General features: G+C 36.4%; 1 protein-coding gene across 6 annotated transcripts in view; it reads right to left on the reverse strand.

Annotated features, from left to right (window-relative positions):
• The window catches only part of LOC120632615 (probable phospholipid-transporting ATPase IM), an 84,909-nt gene that overhangs the window by 37,511 nt on the left and 26,857 nt on the right, over positions 1 to 20,541 (reverse strand). For all 6 annotated transcript variants that reach the window (XM_039902549.1, XM_039902550.1, XM_039902554.1 and 3 more), the window contains one exon: positions 16,779 to 17,061. In XM_039902549.1, coding sequence (XP_039758483.1) covers positions 16,779 to 16,836 — 58 coding nt within the window. In that variant the 5' untranslated portion in view covers positions 16,837 to 17,061. The remainder of the gene's footprint in view (positions 1 to 16,778; positions 17,062 to 20,541) is intronic.

Here is a 20,541-nt window from a genome sequence, read left to right on the forward strand (position 1 = left end):
GCGTCACAAAACAAATTGCAACATATTCTGCGGTTTCATATAAAACAATGTAGGCATGAAACCAAAAATAATACGTAACTCGAGTTTAAGAGTAGCGTCGGATAATCTAGGCCTAAGGTAGGTAAGCGATCCAGTAGCAATACAACCGCTAGAACCTCAATGCACACGTCCGGACGTTACGTTTCGACAGTTGGACGTTTGCATTTGCGATCATGAATCGCCAATTCTCTCGCGTGTTGCAAATGCGACCAACGTCCAAAAGTACCCATATAGATCCACAATCGCACTATTTAATCACTGCTAAACGCCGCCTTATGACGTGACCTCACCTATAGATAGATATTTACCGTCAGATTTTGTGAGATGTACTTTATTCACGTTAAATATGATAATGCTACACCAATTTTTCAATTTCCTGGTTACAAGTGACTGTCTCCTAACTGTGATTCATCTAAAGAACACGCATAAGGTCGATACTTATATGGTTGGAATTAGTCAGGCATTAATAGGAAAAATTTGAGTTGTTTTTAACGAACCAAAATTCTGATCTCTTTTTAACCTAAAAGCCGCGCGGTAAGGGAAAATCGCATCTACCTAAAAATTTATCATGCACAAACAACTTAGATTAGAATTGGCTTTAAATAATATTAATTTGTAATATTTATAGTTCTCTGACTATTGATTAATACAGGTTTTGTGCAGGATCTCTTATTTAGTTATAATATTTATATCAAAAAAACTAGTTTTAATTTAAGCAACATAAATAAAATTTGCTTTAACGGTCAAGGAAAACATCGTGAAACCTGGCATCAGTGGCACCATGAGTTCTCCATAACAAATAGTACTTTTCTCTAGCCTGGTTGGACCACGGTCTAAACCGTTCTTAGTCCTGTAGTAGCCCGCTAATGGGTCGATAATGATAAACTTACAAATGACTTGATGCCTTTCATACAAACTTTCACCCCCTACTTTAAGGGTATTAATGCACAAAGTCGCCTTTTAATGTACCTTTAAGTATAGGGGGAATAAATGCTTATGGTACCCAATCGATTCTAATAATATAATGTTTGGCGCTGTATTCGTCGTAAACTGGAGAACATCCCAGTTGCAATTATTTCTAAAGCCGACTTCCATATTCAGATTCCAACCTGTTTTCTTACCATGGTTCTCTTCCGCAACCGTATGTTTCATTTTTGTGCAGATCTTTGCCCCAAAATATTTACGTTAATTATAATCACGAGACATTTATCAGGATTCGCCACAATATTATGAAATATAAACTATTACATTTTACGGAAAGATAGTTAACTTAGGGGGTAAACTTAAAAAAGTTTATATTATATAACTTATTTCAAGAATTTTGCTCAGTATCAAATGCAAAAAAGACTTGAGAAAATGGATATTATGATAAGTAGTCCTTAGTTCCAGAAATTAGCACATTCAAACAAACAAAAAAAAATTTCTTGCGCTTTATTATTAGTATCGTTAGGTAGACAGTATTTTGATTGAAATGTCAGGCTTACGTTACGCTGCACGTGGTTCCATGTAATTTGCGCAATCACATACGTAACTAACATGTGGGAAAGTCAATGTTTTGTGTCAGTTTTATAATGCTGTGTTATTATTGTATGGTTTCGTACTAACATGAAGCTTGGGTGCACATTTGGCTAAAGTAATAAACGAACACCTACATCATATAACTGTAATATAATTTGGAAGACGAGAGGCACAGGTCGCAGCTAAATTTTTTTCAGAAAAGAAGAGGAATATAATACATTTTTGGCCGTGTGGTGACCCGCAGATAAGAATACAGTTGTCAGCACCCCTTCTTTTTCCGCGTGACTAAGGGACTATAATGGAACTGGGAGCAGCGTCCTTTGTGCTACTGCGATCGAGAACCTGCCTGCCCAGCGAAATGATCATGGGCGTACCCTCACGTTGGGGGTGCGTTTACCAGTAGTGATACTTACAGGTTTATAAGATTAATGGCAATGCCGTCATATTTCTTTCTCCTGTGATTATAATAAATGCTTTATTTGAAAGTTATCTGACAATTGCAGAAAACCAATTTAATAAATAGGATATACGAAAAACAGAAGTAAGTCACGAGATACACATCGTTCATAACAGTCTCTTCACAGCCATTTTACCTTAACGCCAAATTTACAGCTATACGTAAAAAAAACTGTGGACGAACTATAGTCTGCAATCTTTAGACCGCCCTAAACTATGCGCAAACTGACTTTATCATATCAACACAATACCGCAGCACTTAAGGGCACGGGTCTCCTCCCACAAGGAGAAGGAGGGGTTAGACTGTAGTCCACCACGCTGGCCCAGTGCGGATTGGTGTTCTCCACACACAATTGGAGAATATTATGGAGAACTCCCAGGCATGCAGGTTACATGACGATGTTTTCGTACACCATTGAAGCAAGTGATATTTTAATTGCTTAAAACTCACATAACTTAGAAAAGTTGCAGGAATCTAGCCCCAAAGTAAGCGTAACTTGTGTGCTGGGTACTAAGATAGCTGATCAATATTTTTTATAAATACACAGATAAATACTCAACATTGATGTTTATCACATAAACATTTTCCAGTTGTGGGAATCGCACCCAGAAGACTCAGAATATAAAAAATCTGATAGCATTCATTTGGCAGCCCAAATCTTTAAGAAGTATATGCTTTAAACATAACACGAAGAACCTTAGAAACCGAGGAAAGTGCGGACGACGCAACGCCTTGGGTCAGGGTTTATTTTTGGAGAAAAAATACTTCAATTTATATTAAAACTCACCAGTCAGTTGGAATATTTATAAGGAATACGAACGATTTCCTGCAGCGCTTGAGCAGTTCAAATGGGTGCAGCAAGGGTGGATTTGAATTGTGTACTATTAACAGACATCGGTATAGCCTATTAGAACCGTTGAGGCGCGGCGGGCGCCGCAGAGACGCCGATCGATTTTACTCTCCATTTCGTGGTTAATTATGTTTCCAGGGGCAGTTTTCTTATACATCCCTAACACTTTTACAGGAAAACTTTTTGTATTTTGTTTCTATTAATAACTTCAACTGTACATAGCTTTTACTATTTAAACCAAACTTTAATGTACTGACAAGTTTAAGTGAATTGCCTCGTTGGTGATTTGGATGTCATATACGACTATAAACCACGATCACCAATTCCTGGTAACGATTCCTAGGCAGTATCAATCCGTTATATCCGAAATTTGGCAATGTCAATCTCAGTGCTTCGGAAAGCAAGTTAAACCGTCGTCCGCGTAATACGCATTTTATAGATTACTAGCTGTTGCTCGCGACTTCGTCTGCGTTTGATTTTATTGATTTAATTTGCTGCTGTCCGCTGAGGAGTTTTGTCCTCTATCTCCAACCACAAAGATCAGATCCTCTATTCATCAGATCTACACAAAGTTTGGGCAAAATTAAATACATATTATAACCTCTATAGTACAAAATATCTATTATAATTATTTAAATCGGTTATAATTTTTCGGAGTTATGGTGTAAAATCGTCAAACACTTTCATACCCTCTCCCAAAGGAACCGAGCTTAATGTCGGGATAACAAGTAACCTATATTACTTCTAACACTTCCAAGAATATGTGTACAAAGTTTCATGGTGGCATGTGATAATAAAGCCTTTATTAAGCCGCAAACCAAGAGAGATTAGACTCCTAAGACTGAATAATTATTGTAGATATAGTGATGTCGGAAAAGAGCTAAGTATTCTGCCGGCTTCTTCTCTTTAGGATCTGCCCTTTCGAACCGGTGCTAAGATTTTATATTGGGCCCATTTGAAATAAAGTTTGAGACCCATGGGAGAGCGAGACCTGTGCAGGCATATTAATATGGCAAGGATGATGATAGGGATAGATATATAGAGCTAAATCAATACCAAACACTGTACGCAAATATAGCTAGGTACCTACTCATAGATATAAACGAGGCTTGACAAACTCAAAGTGCGTGAAGTATTACGTCATTCGCAACGCTTAGTTAATCCTTTAGCAAACAATAAAATGTGTCACACATGACAAACAATTTTAACAATCACTCCAAAGGATTTAATTATGCAGTTTAGCTACTCAAGAAATAAGTTTTTACTGAGGATATCCCGCGGGAACTGATTATCTTCCCAGACTATTATAATACGTCCAATGCCTGTCTCTAGAAAGCACGGTATCTTAATGCAAAATTATGTCAACATCGGAAGCATTCCCGATTCATTTGTACTGTTTACACTGTAATTTTTTTATAAAGAGATTGCAATGAACACTTTCTTTTTGGTCAATAAAGATTTTATTATTATCCTTTAAAAAAAAAACTTTGGCGGAAGTCAGGTTGTTTTTCCGGATAAAAATCGCATGGCCATCCATGTCTGTCATCAAGATCTCTGCGTCAAATTTCAACACGGTGCAATGGGTGCACTGTTAGAGCCCTATTATATAGTTAATAAATAAAGAGACAAGCAGAAACACTTCGGATATATTTATAAAAATTCGTATGGAGAATGGCTAGTTAAATATGTTACTACTAGGTTTCAGTAACTATTGATGATTTTCTTAACTACAAGACTGCTTGGAAGCAGGCTCCGATGTCATCTCTAACAACTTAACAAGATAGAAAATTTTACAGATTGGAAAAAGCAATCTGCTGAGTTTCATGCCGGCTCTTTTCGTTAGAATCTGCCTTCCGAACCGGTGGTTAGACACCTAGTGCTTATAAACTGGGCCAACTTGAAATAAATGAGATGTGAATTTTAACATCACATACATCCATATTTGGATTTCTTATATCGTCGCGTCCTTGTAAGAAATTCGGTACCTACATTTCTATTATCCAGACGAGATAAATAATTTTAATAGCAATTATTTAGATTGAGATTAGAATAGATAATAAAGATAATATATCCTTGTTTGAAATTAAGATGAAATACCGCAAATTGACATGGAACTGAGGGGAGATTGATTGATTAAAATCTCTTCTGTCCCCTTATTTTGTAACTATTCCGTGATCCGTCATTTGCTAACTGTTGGCGACCGGTCATCTCTATACAAGAGAACCGGCACTATAAAAATATATGTTTTGTATTCAAACGACCATGTTTGAAAAGTTACTGAATGCTTACCCTAAATTATTTAAAATGTAAAATAAACCCAGGGTTTGAAATCTATTCTACTTAACGCGTTATGATTTCTAGAATGTTCTAGAATAATACTAGAATTTCAAATAACTTACACTAACTTACGTACGCCGACAATACGGTCTCTGTGCTGAGTAGGTATAAAAGGAAAATCTCCGTGTGCTTATACCGGAAAACAATACTCCTACTGCGTAGGTATTAATTTATTTATTTATTTACATATAGTTTACAAAAAAAAATACTTATAGCTAGCATCAGAAAAACACCCAAGTTTGTAATATATGCTAACAGAGAATTAAGTCTAGGTACGTTAACTACAGAACATTATTGCCAGTTTACCATGTTGTGTATAAAAATGATCATTAGTGACTTAAAAAGAAGGACTTCAGTTTTTTCTTAATATTACGAGGATTAATATTGTCTCGTACATCAGTGGGTAATTAATTAATCAGGCTAGGAACAAGGTAAACGTTCGTGCGCTCGCCATACCTATTGAACGCGTCCGAAGTGCATAAACGGCCTCGACTGACGGCCCGCGTGCATACAGGATGTTGTACTTTGTTCCAGTATATGTTATTGAAAAAGTTTTCTTTTAAAATTGAATATTTCAACTGTACCTGCACTGGTAAAACTTTACACTGTTTAAATAGTCACATACATCACGGTACATAGGTTTACAACTTAAACTTTAAAGTGTCTGGATACAATGCTAGGGGACCGTATCCCTGAAACTTTACAAAGTTTACCTTGCGGTCGAATTAGTTTGTATATGATCCGCTCAACTTACAATACCTACAGCAGTTCGTGTTTAATATTTAACGTTAGCACGTGCTTATAACAATGGTTTTTATAACGCTTGTATATAAATATTTCAATTTAATTCAAGTAATTAAATCGAAGGTAATCGGATGTCCAAGTATTGTAGGTGTCGCGTCAAAAGAACGGTTAGGGTTGAAATGGAAAGTGGACAATAATTAACACAATATGAGAATGAATACGACTATATGATATTAGTGAATCAATACTTTTCCTTTCTTTTTATATTTTCGAATTAATAAATATATAGATGCAAATAAAACCCCATCTAAAACAGGGTGCGATTGCGTAAGAATATATAATTCATTTGTATGATTTAAATTTTTTTGTACATTCATAGATACGTACATATTTTACGATTTGGATTGTTAGCTAAATATACCAAATAAGTGAAAAGAGCATTCGGTTGTTTCAATTCCATAACGGTTAGTTCGTTCACTAAAACGGTTCAAAAAGCGGGAGTTATCTATGTAACATACTAAGTATGTTATTTTTCTTGCATCGTGAATAAAAGAAAAGAAATAAAAGAGGTGACGAACTATACATAGATTAGTTTGAAGTGTCAGGTCTTTATTGAATGTGCAGTTTAACAGAATGCGAAGCTGCCCATAACAATATATGACCAATTGTATATTATGTTAATGATGTATGGATAACCTTACACAATCTCCCTACAGATTTGCGATTGCTTTGTTGCTTCCAATAATACACAGGTGTGTCGTCGAGACATGATATTATAACAATTGTTACAGAAATGTAAACAAATGTTTAGTAAATATTACGGTAAGATTCGTCATTCGACGATCCCCGTCATTTTTCTTGGATAATAAATTAATAAATAAATATACTACGACAATACACAAATCGCCATCTAGTCCTAAAATAAGCGTAGCTTGTGGTAATAAGATAGCTGATGAATATTTTATCAATAATATACATAAATACTTATAATATATATATATAAACACCCAGGCACTGAAAAACATTCATGTTCATCACAGAAACGTTTTCCAGTTGTGGGAATCGAACCCACGGCCTTGGACTCAGAAAGCAGGGTCGCTGCCCACTGCGCTAATCGGCCGTCAAATTGGATATTTCTATAGTTTTGTTCGAAAAAAGACACCTACAATAGTAATAAACGTTAACTATTTGTTTTATTTAATAAAATGATAAGCGTCGCGAAATGTTTTGCTTAGTTCGAATCTTTAGGCCCATGACTTTGCAAATTCACATTGTAAGCCAATAATGTAATTTAATATGCGTACGTACGTATTAGTACCCGCTAGTATATTAGATGATTATCCTAGATGAGTTTTCAAAACAGGCATCCCATGGTAGCAACCTCATGAACCATAATGAGATAGAAATATGAGTTGATTATTATATGCCGTGTGGTGACGGCAGATCTGACTCGCCTTCTCGTTAGTGTTGCACGAGGCGACTAAGGAAACATAACGGAGAACGGGGAGCAGCGTCCTATGTGGTCCTAGTACTACCACTATCTGCTGCGATCACCAATACGTCTGCCCAGCGTGGTGATTATGGGAAAACGTATACCGAACAGTGCCACAGTGAATATATTAAAGCTTATATATTTGCTGTGACAGAGCACTATTTAACGACGCTTGTGTAAACAATGGCTTTCCATTAACTTGATGTAGCCCTTATTACTTTTCGTCCTTTGATTTAACTCTATGCCAAGAAACAGAAGGATTGGTTGCTTATTTAGGGCGCGATGAAAGGACAAACACAAACTTTCGCATTTGTTATAGTTAGGATAAACTTGCCTGTTGTTTACCTATTGGTGGAATTGCATAGAATAAAAGACCACAGTGCATTGTTTACTTGAGAGAGTAATGGCCGTTTTCACTAAATCTAGGCCTCAATCGAATGTCTAATGATTTAGGCGTTGTCTATAAGCCAAAAAAATTGTTTCACCAACTCATACGTGATAACTTTTGGTGAACGGTTGATGTATGCCGAGGAATCTCCTTGAATAAGGCGTTACTTATTCAGGCATTGCCTTGGTTGTCTTTAGTGAAAACGGGCATACGTACCTCTATCTCTTTTAGGTTTTACAACAGCAACGGTATACCTAATCTATATATTATGTAACTTATAATATATAGATTATAAGTTACATAATATATAGATATTATGTAACTTATAATCATCAAAAAACTTGCTAAACAGCATCATTAAAACTTGCTATTATATTAATAGATTCATACCATTGAGCCAATAACTAAGTGAGGATTAAGAATTAGCTGCTTACGCCCTTAGTGGTAACGTTAATTGTTTGTAAAATTTACAACTCACCTAATTGTTTTATTCAATATAGTTCAACATACCACGATAATATTTTGGATTTGCCGGTATTTAAACCCAGTTGCATGGATCGTAATCACGGCGGGACTCAGACGGGACCAGTCCCGTCGTGACCACGATCCATGCAACTGGGTCGAAATATCGACAAATCCAAAATATTAACGTGGTATGTACCCGTTTACTATATTTAAGAAATGTTGATAAACCACGAAAATCTTAGTTTAAAATCTTTAATTGTTTTATTTATTAAGTGGCTGTCGAGTACAAAGGGTTCCCAGGTGGTTGTATAAGTAAATTTTTTCAAGGAAAACTTTACGCGCAATAAAAAACAAGATCCTGATAATTGTTAATCCGGTGCAACAGCTTGCGATAATATACGCCAACTGTTTAATAATATTTAATTTTAACAACGTTTAAGTTTAAAGTGGAACTTACTTTTAGCACAGTAAATATATTGAAGCAGTATGAAAACTACGAGCAAACGTTCAAAAAAGCACACCCGCAGTGGGCTAAGGTAGCGCTAGCGAGCTCTGATTCTTCTAAGTAACAATATAATTAGTATTATGTTTGGGTAAGTGATATCGACAAAAAAGTGCCGCCGTCTCGTTGAAACCGTTTAAATAAAGAAAAATAATAGCTAAAATTCTAACTTACTTGTACTAAAGTAGGCCTAATATAAGCAATATAAAAATGTCAAGGCTATGTAGTAACTCTTCCGTCGGTTCAGAACGTAGATTCTATCCAGAAGAAGCCGACAAGAAGCAGCAGTTACTCTATTCCGACAAAAACATTATTATATCTTGTGGTTGTGAGATATGAAAGCCGAGCGACCTCGTTAACCTTGCCCATTCCATATTCTACATACCCACTGAGTAAGTATTGTTGATCTATGTTTTGTTCACAACCTTTCCGAACGGCTTATTAGCATCAAGAAATATTGAACTAGCTTTAACCTGGGACTTCGTCCGCGTTAATTATTATCTCGCATGGATCCTTTATTTTCCCGATAATAAATGAAAGCAGTTTTCAGGATGCAGACTTTTTCTATGCAAGATTTCAGCAAGATAAGTTGAGCGGCCTCAGAGTTTCCGAGCACTGGCGCACAAGTGAAAATAATATCCAAATAATATAAAAATTCAAAATTCAAAATCCAGAAGTAATAAGGTGAAGCGTCTGAGAGGCATATGAGTCTTAGCGTATATTATAGACGAAAGTAACGTTATTACGTTACATCGTACACACGACTTTTTTGGTGGATCTTGGCCCTAAAACCGTTTCTCCTAAGAGAGCCGGGGCCTGTGCCCAGCAGTGGGACTTTAATGTGCTGAAGATGATCAAACAGGAAAAAGCAAGAAAGAATTCATACAACGCTTAAGTTCATCTGCATAAAACAACTTCGTACAAAGCACAGATAGGTAGCTATAGAACTCCCGACCGTCTATAGCCTTCGATAACGTTATATAACTTCAACGCATTCAATTCACTTTTAGAATTTTAATGAATGTATTTTTTGTCTGTAAATAATAAAATAGTCTGTTTATTAAGAACTCAAATGGTCTTAATTACTTAATTACTTACAATTTTTCATTACAGTTTATTTATATTCTTCTACAAGTTAGCTTAGTTACGTTGCAGTCTAAGGCAGAGTGGGCTAAACTTTTTAGGGTATGGCACCCCAAGTCTTTGTCGGTACTTTAATTAGCCACGGGCAAATCCTTCTACAGGACCAGAAAAGAGGAAATTCGTAAATTATGAATTACTGTTGGGAATCTGACCCGGGGAATAAAGCAAGTCATAGTTTCTACTCAAAGCTGAGAATAATGAGAACATATAGAATAATGAGTACTCATAGATATTAAAAAATGTAAGCAAGAAATTCATAGGGAAAAGAAATAAATAAATTAGTATTTTAGCGGGAAGAAGGAAGAACAGAAGTTATACTCGGACCAAGTCGCGGACGGAATCTGGAAGTTTGAAGGAATAGAAACCAGACTGCGAAGTCTGCCTTACAATAAGATATGTACCTAACTTAGTTACCTACCTATTTTAATAGACAAGACATGTATTGCTTAAGTTTTTAAACACTTTATCCTAGACATCAGAATACAAGATAAGTATAACCTTGTTGTTTATTGTTATGCAAAAATACTTTCATTAGAGAACTGACCTTCTTTTGACATGATATAAGAGGCTAATGGCCTTCGCACACCGTCTCAACTCAACGCATACTCAGCTGAAAATAAAGCATTGTAATGTGAGCTTTACGTTTTGTAACATAAAGAATATTTTCAATATTTTCGTGCCGAGAGCGTGCATACGACGAGTGGCCACGCGTCGTACACTTCAAACAACACTTTATGGCACATGTTATATACAAAACCAAATTTAATGCTGCAATTTGAGACGGTGTTGTGTCGATATGATGTGTGCTATTGAAAATGAAGTAACAATTTCACTAATCTATGGTAAAAATAACACGAATGAACATGTGCAAAGCTTTTTTGTAAAAAGTGTTACCAAATACAAAATCAATGTAAAAGAATAAGAAATTTACATTGGAGCGCAAGTAAAATGTTGTCTTGTCATTAAAAAAATAACCAGAAATCAGACTGCAGCGCCACCTACAGGGTCCGAATCCGAATCATATAACATAAAAAAAATCATTAAAATCGGTCCAGCTTTTTAGAAGGAATTCAGTGACAGCCATACGTAAAGAGTCTAAAGCTGTCTTTGTTTAAACATGTATTATTTACATGTTTAAACAAAGACAGCTTTAGACAAAAAGTGTGTAATCTAACATGCACACAATTTTGAATTGCAAATAGCATCCCATTATTTTGAGATTTTGCCAGACTGTCTCAATTTAAACGAACTTATATCCTGAGGATATAAAAGTTTGTTTTATAATTCGCACGAAATTTCTAGACCGGATGTAAACCGTATGTAGTTTAAGATTTGGTTTAACGCTGGGAAACTACTATCACGAAGAAAATATTTTATTTCAGCAATACATTACCGCGTATACTAAAAGTAGCACGCGCGCATAATTTTAGCTTTGCCTTATACTGAACATAACTGATAATGACTGCATTTAACCAGTTGGACATTATGACAATATTTTGATTGTTGATAGTTAACTTGAAAACTACAATGTCGAAGGGAAACCTAATTGCATATAGCTGACGATAATGACGTACCTGCATAGTACCTAGGCTCGAAGTAAACAATATTCTATGTTGCAGAGAGGTTACATAATACAATCATTTTATTTACGTATGGTTGATTTGGTAAGTGGTAGTAAGTTTAGAAGATTTACAGAACAACTATCGATATTAACAATATTGTAATGGAAAAAATCTGTGCACAACCCTAAGGAAATGCAGTTTTTTTTGGCGCAGTCAAAATTACACAAAGAAAAGGAAACTTTCAATGTGTACGGAATGTTGTGGTAAATGTTACCTTAAGAATAATTTGGCAAGTTTTTGTCATCAGGGACAGTAAAGTATAGACAGTTATGAGATAATCAATAACAAGTGAGCACGCGGGGTCGTACACGAAGCTCTACGGCGCCGCCGTCGTCGCCCCGATCGGCCGTTGACCGTGCGGGGGCGGACGACTGCGACCTTGCTCATTGTGCAATCTTTCCGGGATTTTATACTAACACCATAACAATATCTGTACTCCCCCAGGCGATTGAATGCGTGACAATTATTTTACCATAACACGGTATAGTGTGTGACATATGAATGTGTGAGAATACCGCAGGCGACGAAAGTGCGGAAGCGATGGTTGTGCCTGGTGCGGCGGCGCGGCGCGGCGGGCTGGTCGCGCCGCACCAGCTTGCCCAGCAGCTCTAGGAGGGAGAGGCGCAGCGGGCGCGGCGGCGGACGGGCCTCGCCGCCCTCTGCGCCTAGCACCTCCAGCTCCACCGCCTCCGAGCGCGCGCACATCCGCGCCGCTACCGCCGCGCCATGCCGTGGGCCACTCCGCGCGGCCACCCCGGCTCCCAGTTAAACCCTCGAACCGCGCGCCTAGAGATCCGCAACTCGCGGCGGGTTCAACACGCGCGCTTCGACACAGCGCGGAGCCGATACTCCTCCGCGGAAGACGCTAGCGCCCTCGCACCGGCGCGCGCATGCATCCTTTGGTGTTGCCTTTCTCGTTTCAGTGTTATAAGTTACAAAATTTGTTGGTTTATCTATCATTTAATTACAAAACCTTATCTCATTTTGCAAATATAATTGATACATTTTTTTGATATAAAGTAGGAAAATACCTATTAATATTTGAAAGTTACAGAACAGCGCCATGTCTTTCCGGTCTTGTTCGATCTATGCTAGGACACTTACGTATTACCTTCCTTGTATAATAATTTAATTTGGCTTAAATACTTTATATCCGTATAAAGTGATTAAGCCAACAAGTTGTTTCATTCTTCCACTCCTATGTCCTATAAAATTATTATACTGCGCCGCTTATGAAATATTGTTGAGTGAGTTGTTTTAAAACATGAAAATATATAAAAGAATCCTGCGTTGAACTTAAAACTTAACAGTCTCTTTTCAATAAATATTTGTTAGTAGGTAGTAACATTAATTAATCTGAAAGAAGATTATTCGAAGAACTATACCGTCGCGTCGTGCGACTCTTTGACGCGAATATAGACGACTCTTTGACATTGCTATTGCTATGTTATACTTTTTTTGCAGATGCAGGACAAGTCTGAAATTTGTCGCCTTTTTCATAAGCACGGCACTAATTATAGTTATTCCAACAAATATTTAATAATAAATAAATATATCGTTAAGTTTTGTTGAGCACAGGAACAGGGGAGTTTTCCATATATTTCCATATTTTAAAACAACCCCTATAGTATAGGGGTCTATTTCCATATTCACGCAACGCAAGCCCGTGTCCTAAACGATCCCTGCGGCGTATACTTTGCATTGTTCTCTGCTTTCTTGCATTTCTGCATCGATGAATAGAAGACTCTACAATGAGCCAGACTAAAAAAGTACGCCAACGCGTTCTTTTTATTGTGCCATGTAAGGTTTTAGATATCCGGGCTATTTGCATTCCAATTCCGTTTTGACCAAAAGTCTTTTTTTAGGATATATAGATTTTTTTTGCATATTAGACATTGATTTATGTAATCGGAACACTGTAATAAATAAAGTTAACAGACGTAAGCAAAAAGGTAGGTACATATTAGGGAAAATACATCCTACTTCAACTTACGAGTATATTATAAATGCAAAAGTTTGAGTGGATGGATGTTGGAAGTTTGTGTGGATGGTTGTTGCTACTCTCTTCTCGCAAAAACTACTGAACTGATTTTGATAAAACTTTACAGCAATAGTTAATGCAATAGTTAATACACAAAGTTTGTATTTAACACTAATGCATGGGCATACCTACTCGTATCATTTGAAAGTTATCGACATTGATTTTTGAGTAACTGAGAGGCAGGGCAGGCAGTGGCGTGCACTGGGTCTCTTACCAGGGTATGCATACCACCAGGAAAATTGCATAAAACTGCACAAATTCTCCTCCTATTCGTGTTATAATATCAATGTTAGGGTATGCAGTGCTTTTGTGCATGTATGGAGTGCACGCCACTGAGGGCAGGGTAACAAGCGACAAAAATTCAACGCAGACAATGTCGCGTGAGACAAAGGCGCACCTACCTCCTGCTGTTCTCTAATTTATCAATCAGTTTGCAACTAATCCAAATGGTAATTTTCATACAAAACACATCCACGGTTGTGCACTCATCGCAAATTTTGAATGATGAACAGATCTCCACTCGGGACCAAAAGTTTGAAACTAGATGGGTCGGTTCACCCAATAGTAATAATTTATTTGTAATCAACTAATCAGATACCTACTGTGGTACTGCGTGTTATAATGTTACAGTTACAACTAAAATAATTAGATAGTCATTAGTAAATTTACTAGAAAAAGTTACAAAACGTATGTAATGTATTATTTAATAACTACCTTCCACTGTCACAAATAATATTATATAATTACTACAAACCTTAATTATATATTATCTTCATTTTAAGCCTCGACGAGCCACGAATCTATAAGTCGCATAAGTCTACACTAAGTATATATGCTCGCTGGTCGAGTGGTGGACGCTGTGGTCTTATAAGTGCAGTGGCGTGCAAGAAAATTGCATAAAACGGCAAAAATCCTCCTGCTTCCTCCTGCTATACGAGATATCTATAAATTTTAGGGTATGCGCACTGCATATTATATGCATGTATGAAGAGCACGCCACTGTATAAGTGGGAGGTCCCAGGTTCGATCCACGAGAGGGGCAATATGATATGTTTAATTGTTAATCTAAATTTAATAATTTACGGAACAAGCATGACCTTATGGTAAGTGGAAACTCATTGCTTATAAACAGAGCAACGCTTCGCGGGGTGTGCAAGGGATAGGTCCTGTAAGGTGGCGCCCTGTGTCCATCAACCCGAGGCCGTAGGATTCAAGCCTCATGTGCCTGTACCGGCTCAACGTCCTTCCGACGAAAACAGAGCAATGTTGCTTGGCGGCGGAAATAAGCAAGGTTGATTTCCCTGGACTAGTCTATGTCACAAAATGCTCTAATACTACTACGAATACCTACTATAACAGGTTAGCCCGATACCCTCATAACTTGCATCACTACTTCCAAGTAACGTCCTGTGCACGTCTTGTCTTTGGCCAGGCTATGCATAAAGGAGATATGGCATAAAATGGAAAAAAATCCCCTCCAAAACGAACTATATCAAATAATTTGGGTAGGCAGAGCTTTTGTGTATGTATGAAGTGCACTCCACTGCTACTTACCACCTGGTGAGATTTCAGACAAGGACCTATTTAAAGTTTAATTAAAAAAATCCTAATTAGACGTTAAGAAATTAGTTAAGAATGTTTTTATGCAAATCCACCCCTGAGGAGTTTTAATAGGGGTTAACAGGTTTAATAAAAATCAGAGAAATGAACATTACAATCACAATTTATGTACTCTTCCAGCTATGGATCAAACTTTATTGTTTTGCCATAACAACGCCTTAAAGAAGGGGGATGCAACGGGTTTTATGGGCGGTTTATTATCGGAAAATTTACATCTTGTATATATATAGTACGTATTATATATATCTTTCCGATAAAAGTAGGATCATCAGTGATCAATTCAACATCTGAGGATGCACCGGTGTCGGACCTTTACATGCGCAGAGATTACATTTTAAAGGATCTGTTTGTAGAGTATAGATATTGAAGTAATCATAAATTGCACCGTACCGATTTTCCTTCTTTGCACGAAAAAATTCATCGATTTAACTGATCATAAGGACATTTTTGGAAACGGTGATAGCCCATCTTCGACTGGACTTCGACTTCACTTTCGGAGGGACGAGTTGGAATCCCAGCACGCACCTCTAACTTTTTTAAGTTATCTGCCTTTTAAGCAATTATCACTTGCTTCAATGTTGACGGAAAACATCGTGAGGAAACCTACATATCTGAGAGTTCTCCATTATGTTCTCGAAGGTGTGTGAAGTCTGCGAGTCCGCACTGGACCAGCGTGGTGGACTACGCCCTTAACCTATTCTCATTGTGGGAGGAGACGCGTACGGCCATAAAGGCACCGTGGGTACACCTAATTCTTAATCTCACATAAAATCAGAAAATCATAAGCTTGTCTGATTAAAAATTTTCATTGCATAAAATTTTGAACAAACCAATACCTGACATTATCTTTTAGTTACGTTTAAATTCCCACTACTTCGGAGTAAGACAACGCCATTTCCCTAACTATTTGCAAGTACCGATATAATAATTTTATAGTATAATGTGGTTGTAATAAATAAAAAAAAAATAAACCTACTTCAACATACGCCCAGGAAACTAAACAGAAAAAAAATATTTGTTTCTACCGGCGATCTAATTACATTTTACACAAACGCTACTATTATGAGCTAAATATGATAGTTAGATAACCTCGCGGACTTTTTAGTAGGTAATAATGAGTACTTTTAATCCTGATGTACATATTTTTTATGTATAATCAATACTTTTCTCAGCGCACGCCTAATAATTAACTTTGCTACCTTGGGTTACATTATTCTTGAGTTTTTAATAACAGCTCGATCGATTTAGATAAAATTTAAATAAGACCACTTGGAAAGTATGGCCTTTAAAACCAAAGAAGAATTTTTCAAATCGGTTCAGGCGTCTTTGAGTAATCGGGTAACATACTTAAAGAAAAAAAAGGTTTCGACGAATTGAGAACCTCCGCCTTTTTGAAATTGAAATTGAAGTAGGTTAATAAACACAATACTTATGATTTTGTATGGAACTGCATATGTTGTACATTATTAATCGAGGCTTATTTGCCTGCGGTAATGTCCAAGGCTCGGCCGGACAGGTTTGTAAGACAGTATCGCTGTTTGGAATACGTATTGGACTCACCTTGGCCATGTGTTCTCGCCGAGGACTTTCCCATGTCGGCCGCACCATCGACACACATATACACTTACACTCGCGCGCGACACTTAACACTAAACACTGTACTTATGCTTATTAGGTCGGTGTAAAAGAGGCGTATAAAAGTTACACTTTAAAATATTCTAAGGCCACTTGAGGGTTGAGATCGGTCTCCTATGGTGTTGCAGGCGGTAGGGTGGGATTAAGTCGTGCGGAGGGCCGCGCGGTGCGATCGGCATCCTGCGGTCCAACGGTGCACTTCACTTTCCTGTAACAATAAAATTATATATAAATTAAAATAATAAATAAAGCTAATATTATTTTACTAGTCAAGCCCTTTGATTTGATACCTATATTGAGGGAGTTGTGAAAAAAAAATGTTATTCGCAATTTTGTGGTGGCGGCCATCTTGGATTTATAAATTCGTCATAGTGTACAGTACAGTGTACAGTAATCTACTAGTCAAATCTTTTCATTTGATACCCATAATGAGGGGGTTGTGAAAAAATTAGTAATACGCCATTTTGTGGCAGCGGCCAATCTTAGCATAAAATCTAGCTAGGAATACTCTCGAATAATTCATCTTTCAAACATAAAAAACTATATTAAAATCGGTTCATCCGTTCGGGAAATACACAGACAGATGCACTTAGACACGTCAAACGTAATGGCGGCCAAAAAGCATAATACGATGATACATCTACAGCATTCTCTCACACACTAAGAAAGCAAAGTAGTAACAGACTGAAATGCCTTTACAGTGTGAATGCGGCTTGCATACTACTTTCAGATCCGTTGTCTTAAGATTAATATGAAACCAATTTAGTACAGAACAGCTACTCAAGAAAACAAACCCATTGTGAAACAAATCCACATCGAAACAATCACAAAACTCCGATCAATTGCATGATTGTTAATAACAACGATATTCAATTACTATATATACAAGGTAAAATACAAATGCCCATCTGAAATCGTTTCTAAATCCAGACGCTATCAAACTGATCAATTACGTAGGTAAGTCTGTTTATGACGCCGACGATACAGATTCATATCAATATTGAGATAAATCTCATTTATGGTATAGGTTGGTTACAATATCAGGTCTAAAGCTATTAAGTAAATGTAAAAAAAAAATATGCTTACACTATTAATAGGTTTGAAACTACAGTTAATTAATTTTATTTCAATGAAATTGAAATCCTTCTATAGTAAGAAAATAAAAAAGTTATTAGGATAAAAGTTTCAAACAGTCGAAACGCCGAACCTAACAACAAAGTATGTATATCTGATTTGTAAAAAACCCTTAATGTTTTATTAAGAAAATAAGTTTTATTTCTCTATATGGTTTTCATGGCATCTGTCTTAATTATTTCACAGTTTTTGCTTTGTCAATTTAAGTGTGAATGGCAACTGTGAGTTAGGAAAGTTCTAAAGTATTTGGTATTTTTATACCGTACAAGCGAGCCCGGCAGACATTTTCATATGCAAAGTTTTAACCACATTCTGGGCTCTAGGTTTGAAACTAAACCCTTCGGAGAAGATTTTTCTTACTTGTAAATCTTCTAATATAATGAATATAAATGCCAGTGCCCAACTGGAAGAGCGCAGCAGTTAGCACTAGAACTCGTTCATCTAACTCCACTATCAGATCAGCTCAATAGCAACAGTATCTTCTTGCACTATCATAACCATCTTTTTTATTAGGATATATAAAACCGATCAGTAAATTTCAGCTCGATCGTAATTATGAAGTGGCGAACGTTAAACGTAAGGAAGAAGTACAATCAGTCTCGCTTTAAATTTAGTAAAACATCTTAAAAAAGATAACGTGAAATTGAGTGGGTAATCTAATATTGATCGACAAAGCGTTGTGACAAGCCATTAAGTAACAAGTTACCTATTATTATTAATCTTTAAGCACAGTTTAATCGTTTTCTTGAGTAAAACGCCTAATGGTTTAATAAGTGACTTTGATAAGCATACAGGTTACGAAAACAAATTGATCGGTTAGTCCAAATCATTTTGTGGTGTGGCAATTATTGTGTCGGATATATATTTTAATTGTTTCTTCTTTTAATTGCTAAAGAAATGAAATCCATCTTGAGATATTATAGGAAAAGTATTTTAATAAAAGTATTTAATAGTTGCCTGACAAGTATAAAAGTAAAACATTACTACTGAAACTAAATAGAAGTTTAATTTGCCATTCATTACCAACAGACAAAAAGTTTTATTTTGAAAAGGAGTTGGAATTTCTATCTTGCTTTGCGTTTACCTATACGGTGTGCATTGTAGAATTTTCTGTTAAATCTAGTCCTACTTAAAATACGACATATAAAAATTATAAATCTTCGTATTATAAAAAAGCCTCCCCGCCGCGTCGGTCTGTCTGCCTGGGCGCGAAAAACTGAAAAAATACCAAACAGATTGTCATACTGTTTTAAATAATGAACAGAGTGACTCATGCGGAAGGCTTAAGTGTATAATTTATTATGGTTTTCTTAAAATTGGCTTAAATATAACATTGGTTAAAGCTGTCATACCGACTTGGAGCTTAACTGGCGTATGCCGCGAAAATGATAGATAATACAAAAAAAATATGTTATACGTATCTAAAATAATCATTATTATCTATAAAAAAAGTCCGCGAGGATATATGTCTAACTGTTAGGCTTAAGTCAAAATAACTTTCACAATCAAAACACGGCTACAATCGAAAGATGTTGTTATTCCTATCATGATATTAATCCTTATCCAAATAAATAGTTTAATATCTAAGATTGATTATGTACATGTGTAGAAATGCTTAAAGCAAGAAAAATGCCGCTCGAAACAAGCTGCTCGGCCACGCATAATAAAATAACAGTTTTTTAAGATATTAAAAACGAAAATAAATTAATTAAAAATTAAACGATTTGGTGAACACGAAGCTGCACGTTTCCGCTAGTATTTTATAAGAAAAACTTTTCTTTAGATAAAACTACGGTTGAGAAATTTTGATCGAGAATATTGATCCGTACTCATTCATTAATGGATAAAAACATGGTTAAAAAACAAAACATTATAGATAATATTAGTTTGTAATAACAAAACATTATTAGTTTGTATTCACTAAGAAAGCTTGAACTCAACCCTCAAGACCAACGCGTACCTAACTAAAAAATTACTCCGCCTAGACAAGATAAAACTCAAGAAGATTTTAAGGACTTATAACACAATATCAAACATACTTCTTAGCATTAAAGGTGATACCAACCCCTGTGCCCAAACCAGACCAACGAAAAGTCGACCGGGGTTCCTCGCCTTGATCGCGGAAATCCTCGGCAACTGGGGCGACTAGTAAGTTACTGGAAGAAGTTTAGATGGCTGGAGAATTAAGTCCAGCAGTTATGAAAATTGAAATAAGAGAAGAAAAACATTTTTTCCTGTTTCGGTATGAATTTGTCGCGAATCCTTGCTCTAATTTCAAATAGGCATTAAATGTAATTTCGGCCATATAACAATCCTACAGAACAAAATAGAGAAATAAAAAATTCATGGCCAATAGAACGAACAACGAGCAAGCCGTAAATTAAAGTAGGTATATACTGCCGCCGCCTAGAGACGGGGCAAGCAGTTCCTAATGAGACAATTTAAGTTGATTGGCAGAATTGAGATGCGTTGCTTGATATTGTCGCAGTCGCACGGCCGATAAGTGCTCTTCGGAAAATAACGTCGTAATTGCTTGAATGAGCACGTGATGATT

Source organism: Pararge aegeria, chromosome 20, assembly GCF_905163445.1.
Source record: "Pararge aegeria chromosome 20, ilParAegt1.1, whole genome shotgun sequence".
NCBI classification, from domain to species: Eukaryota; Metazoa; Arthropoda; class Insecta; order Lepidoptera; family Nymphalidae; genus Pararge; species Pararge aegeria.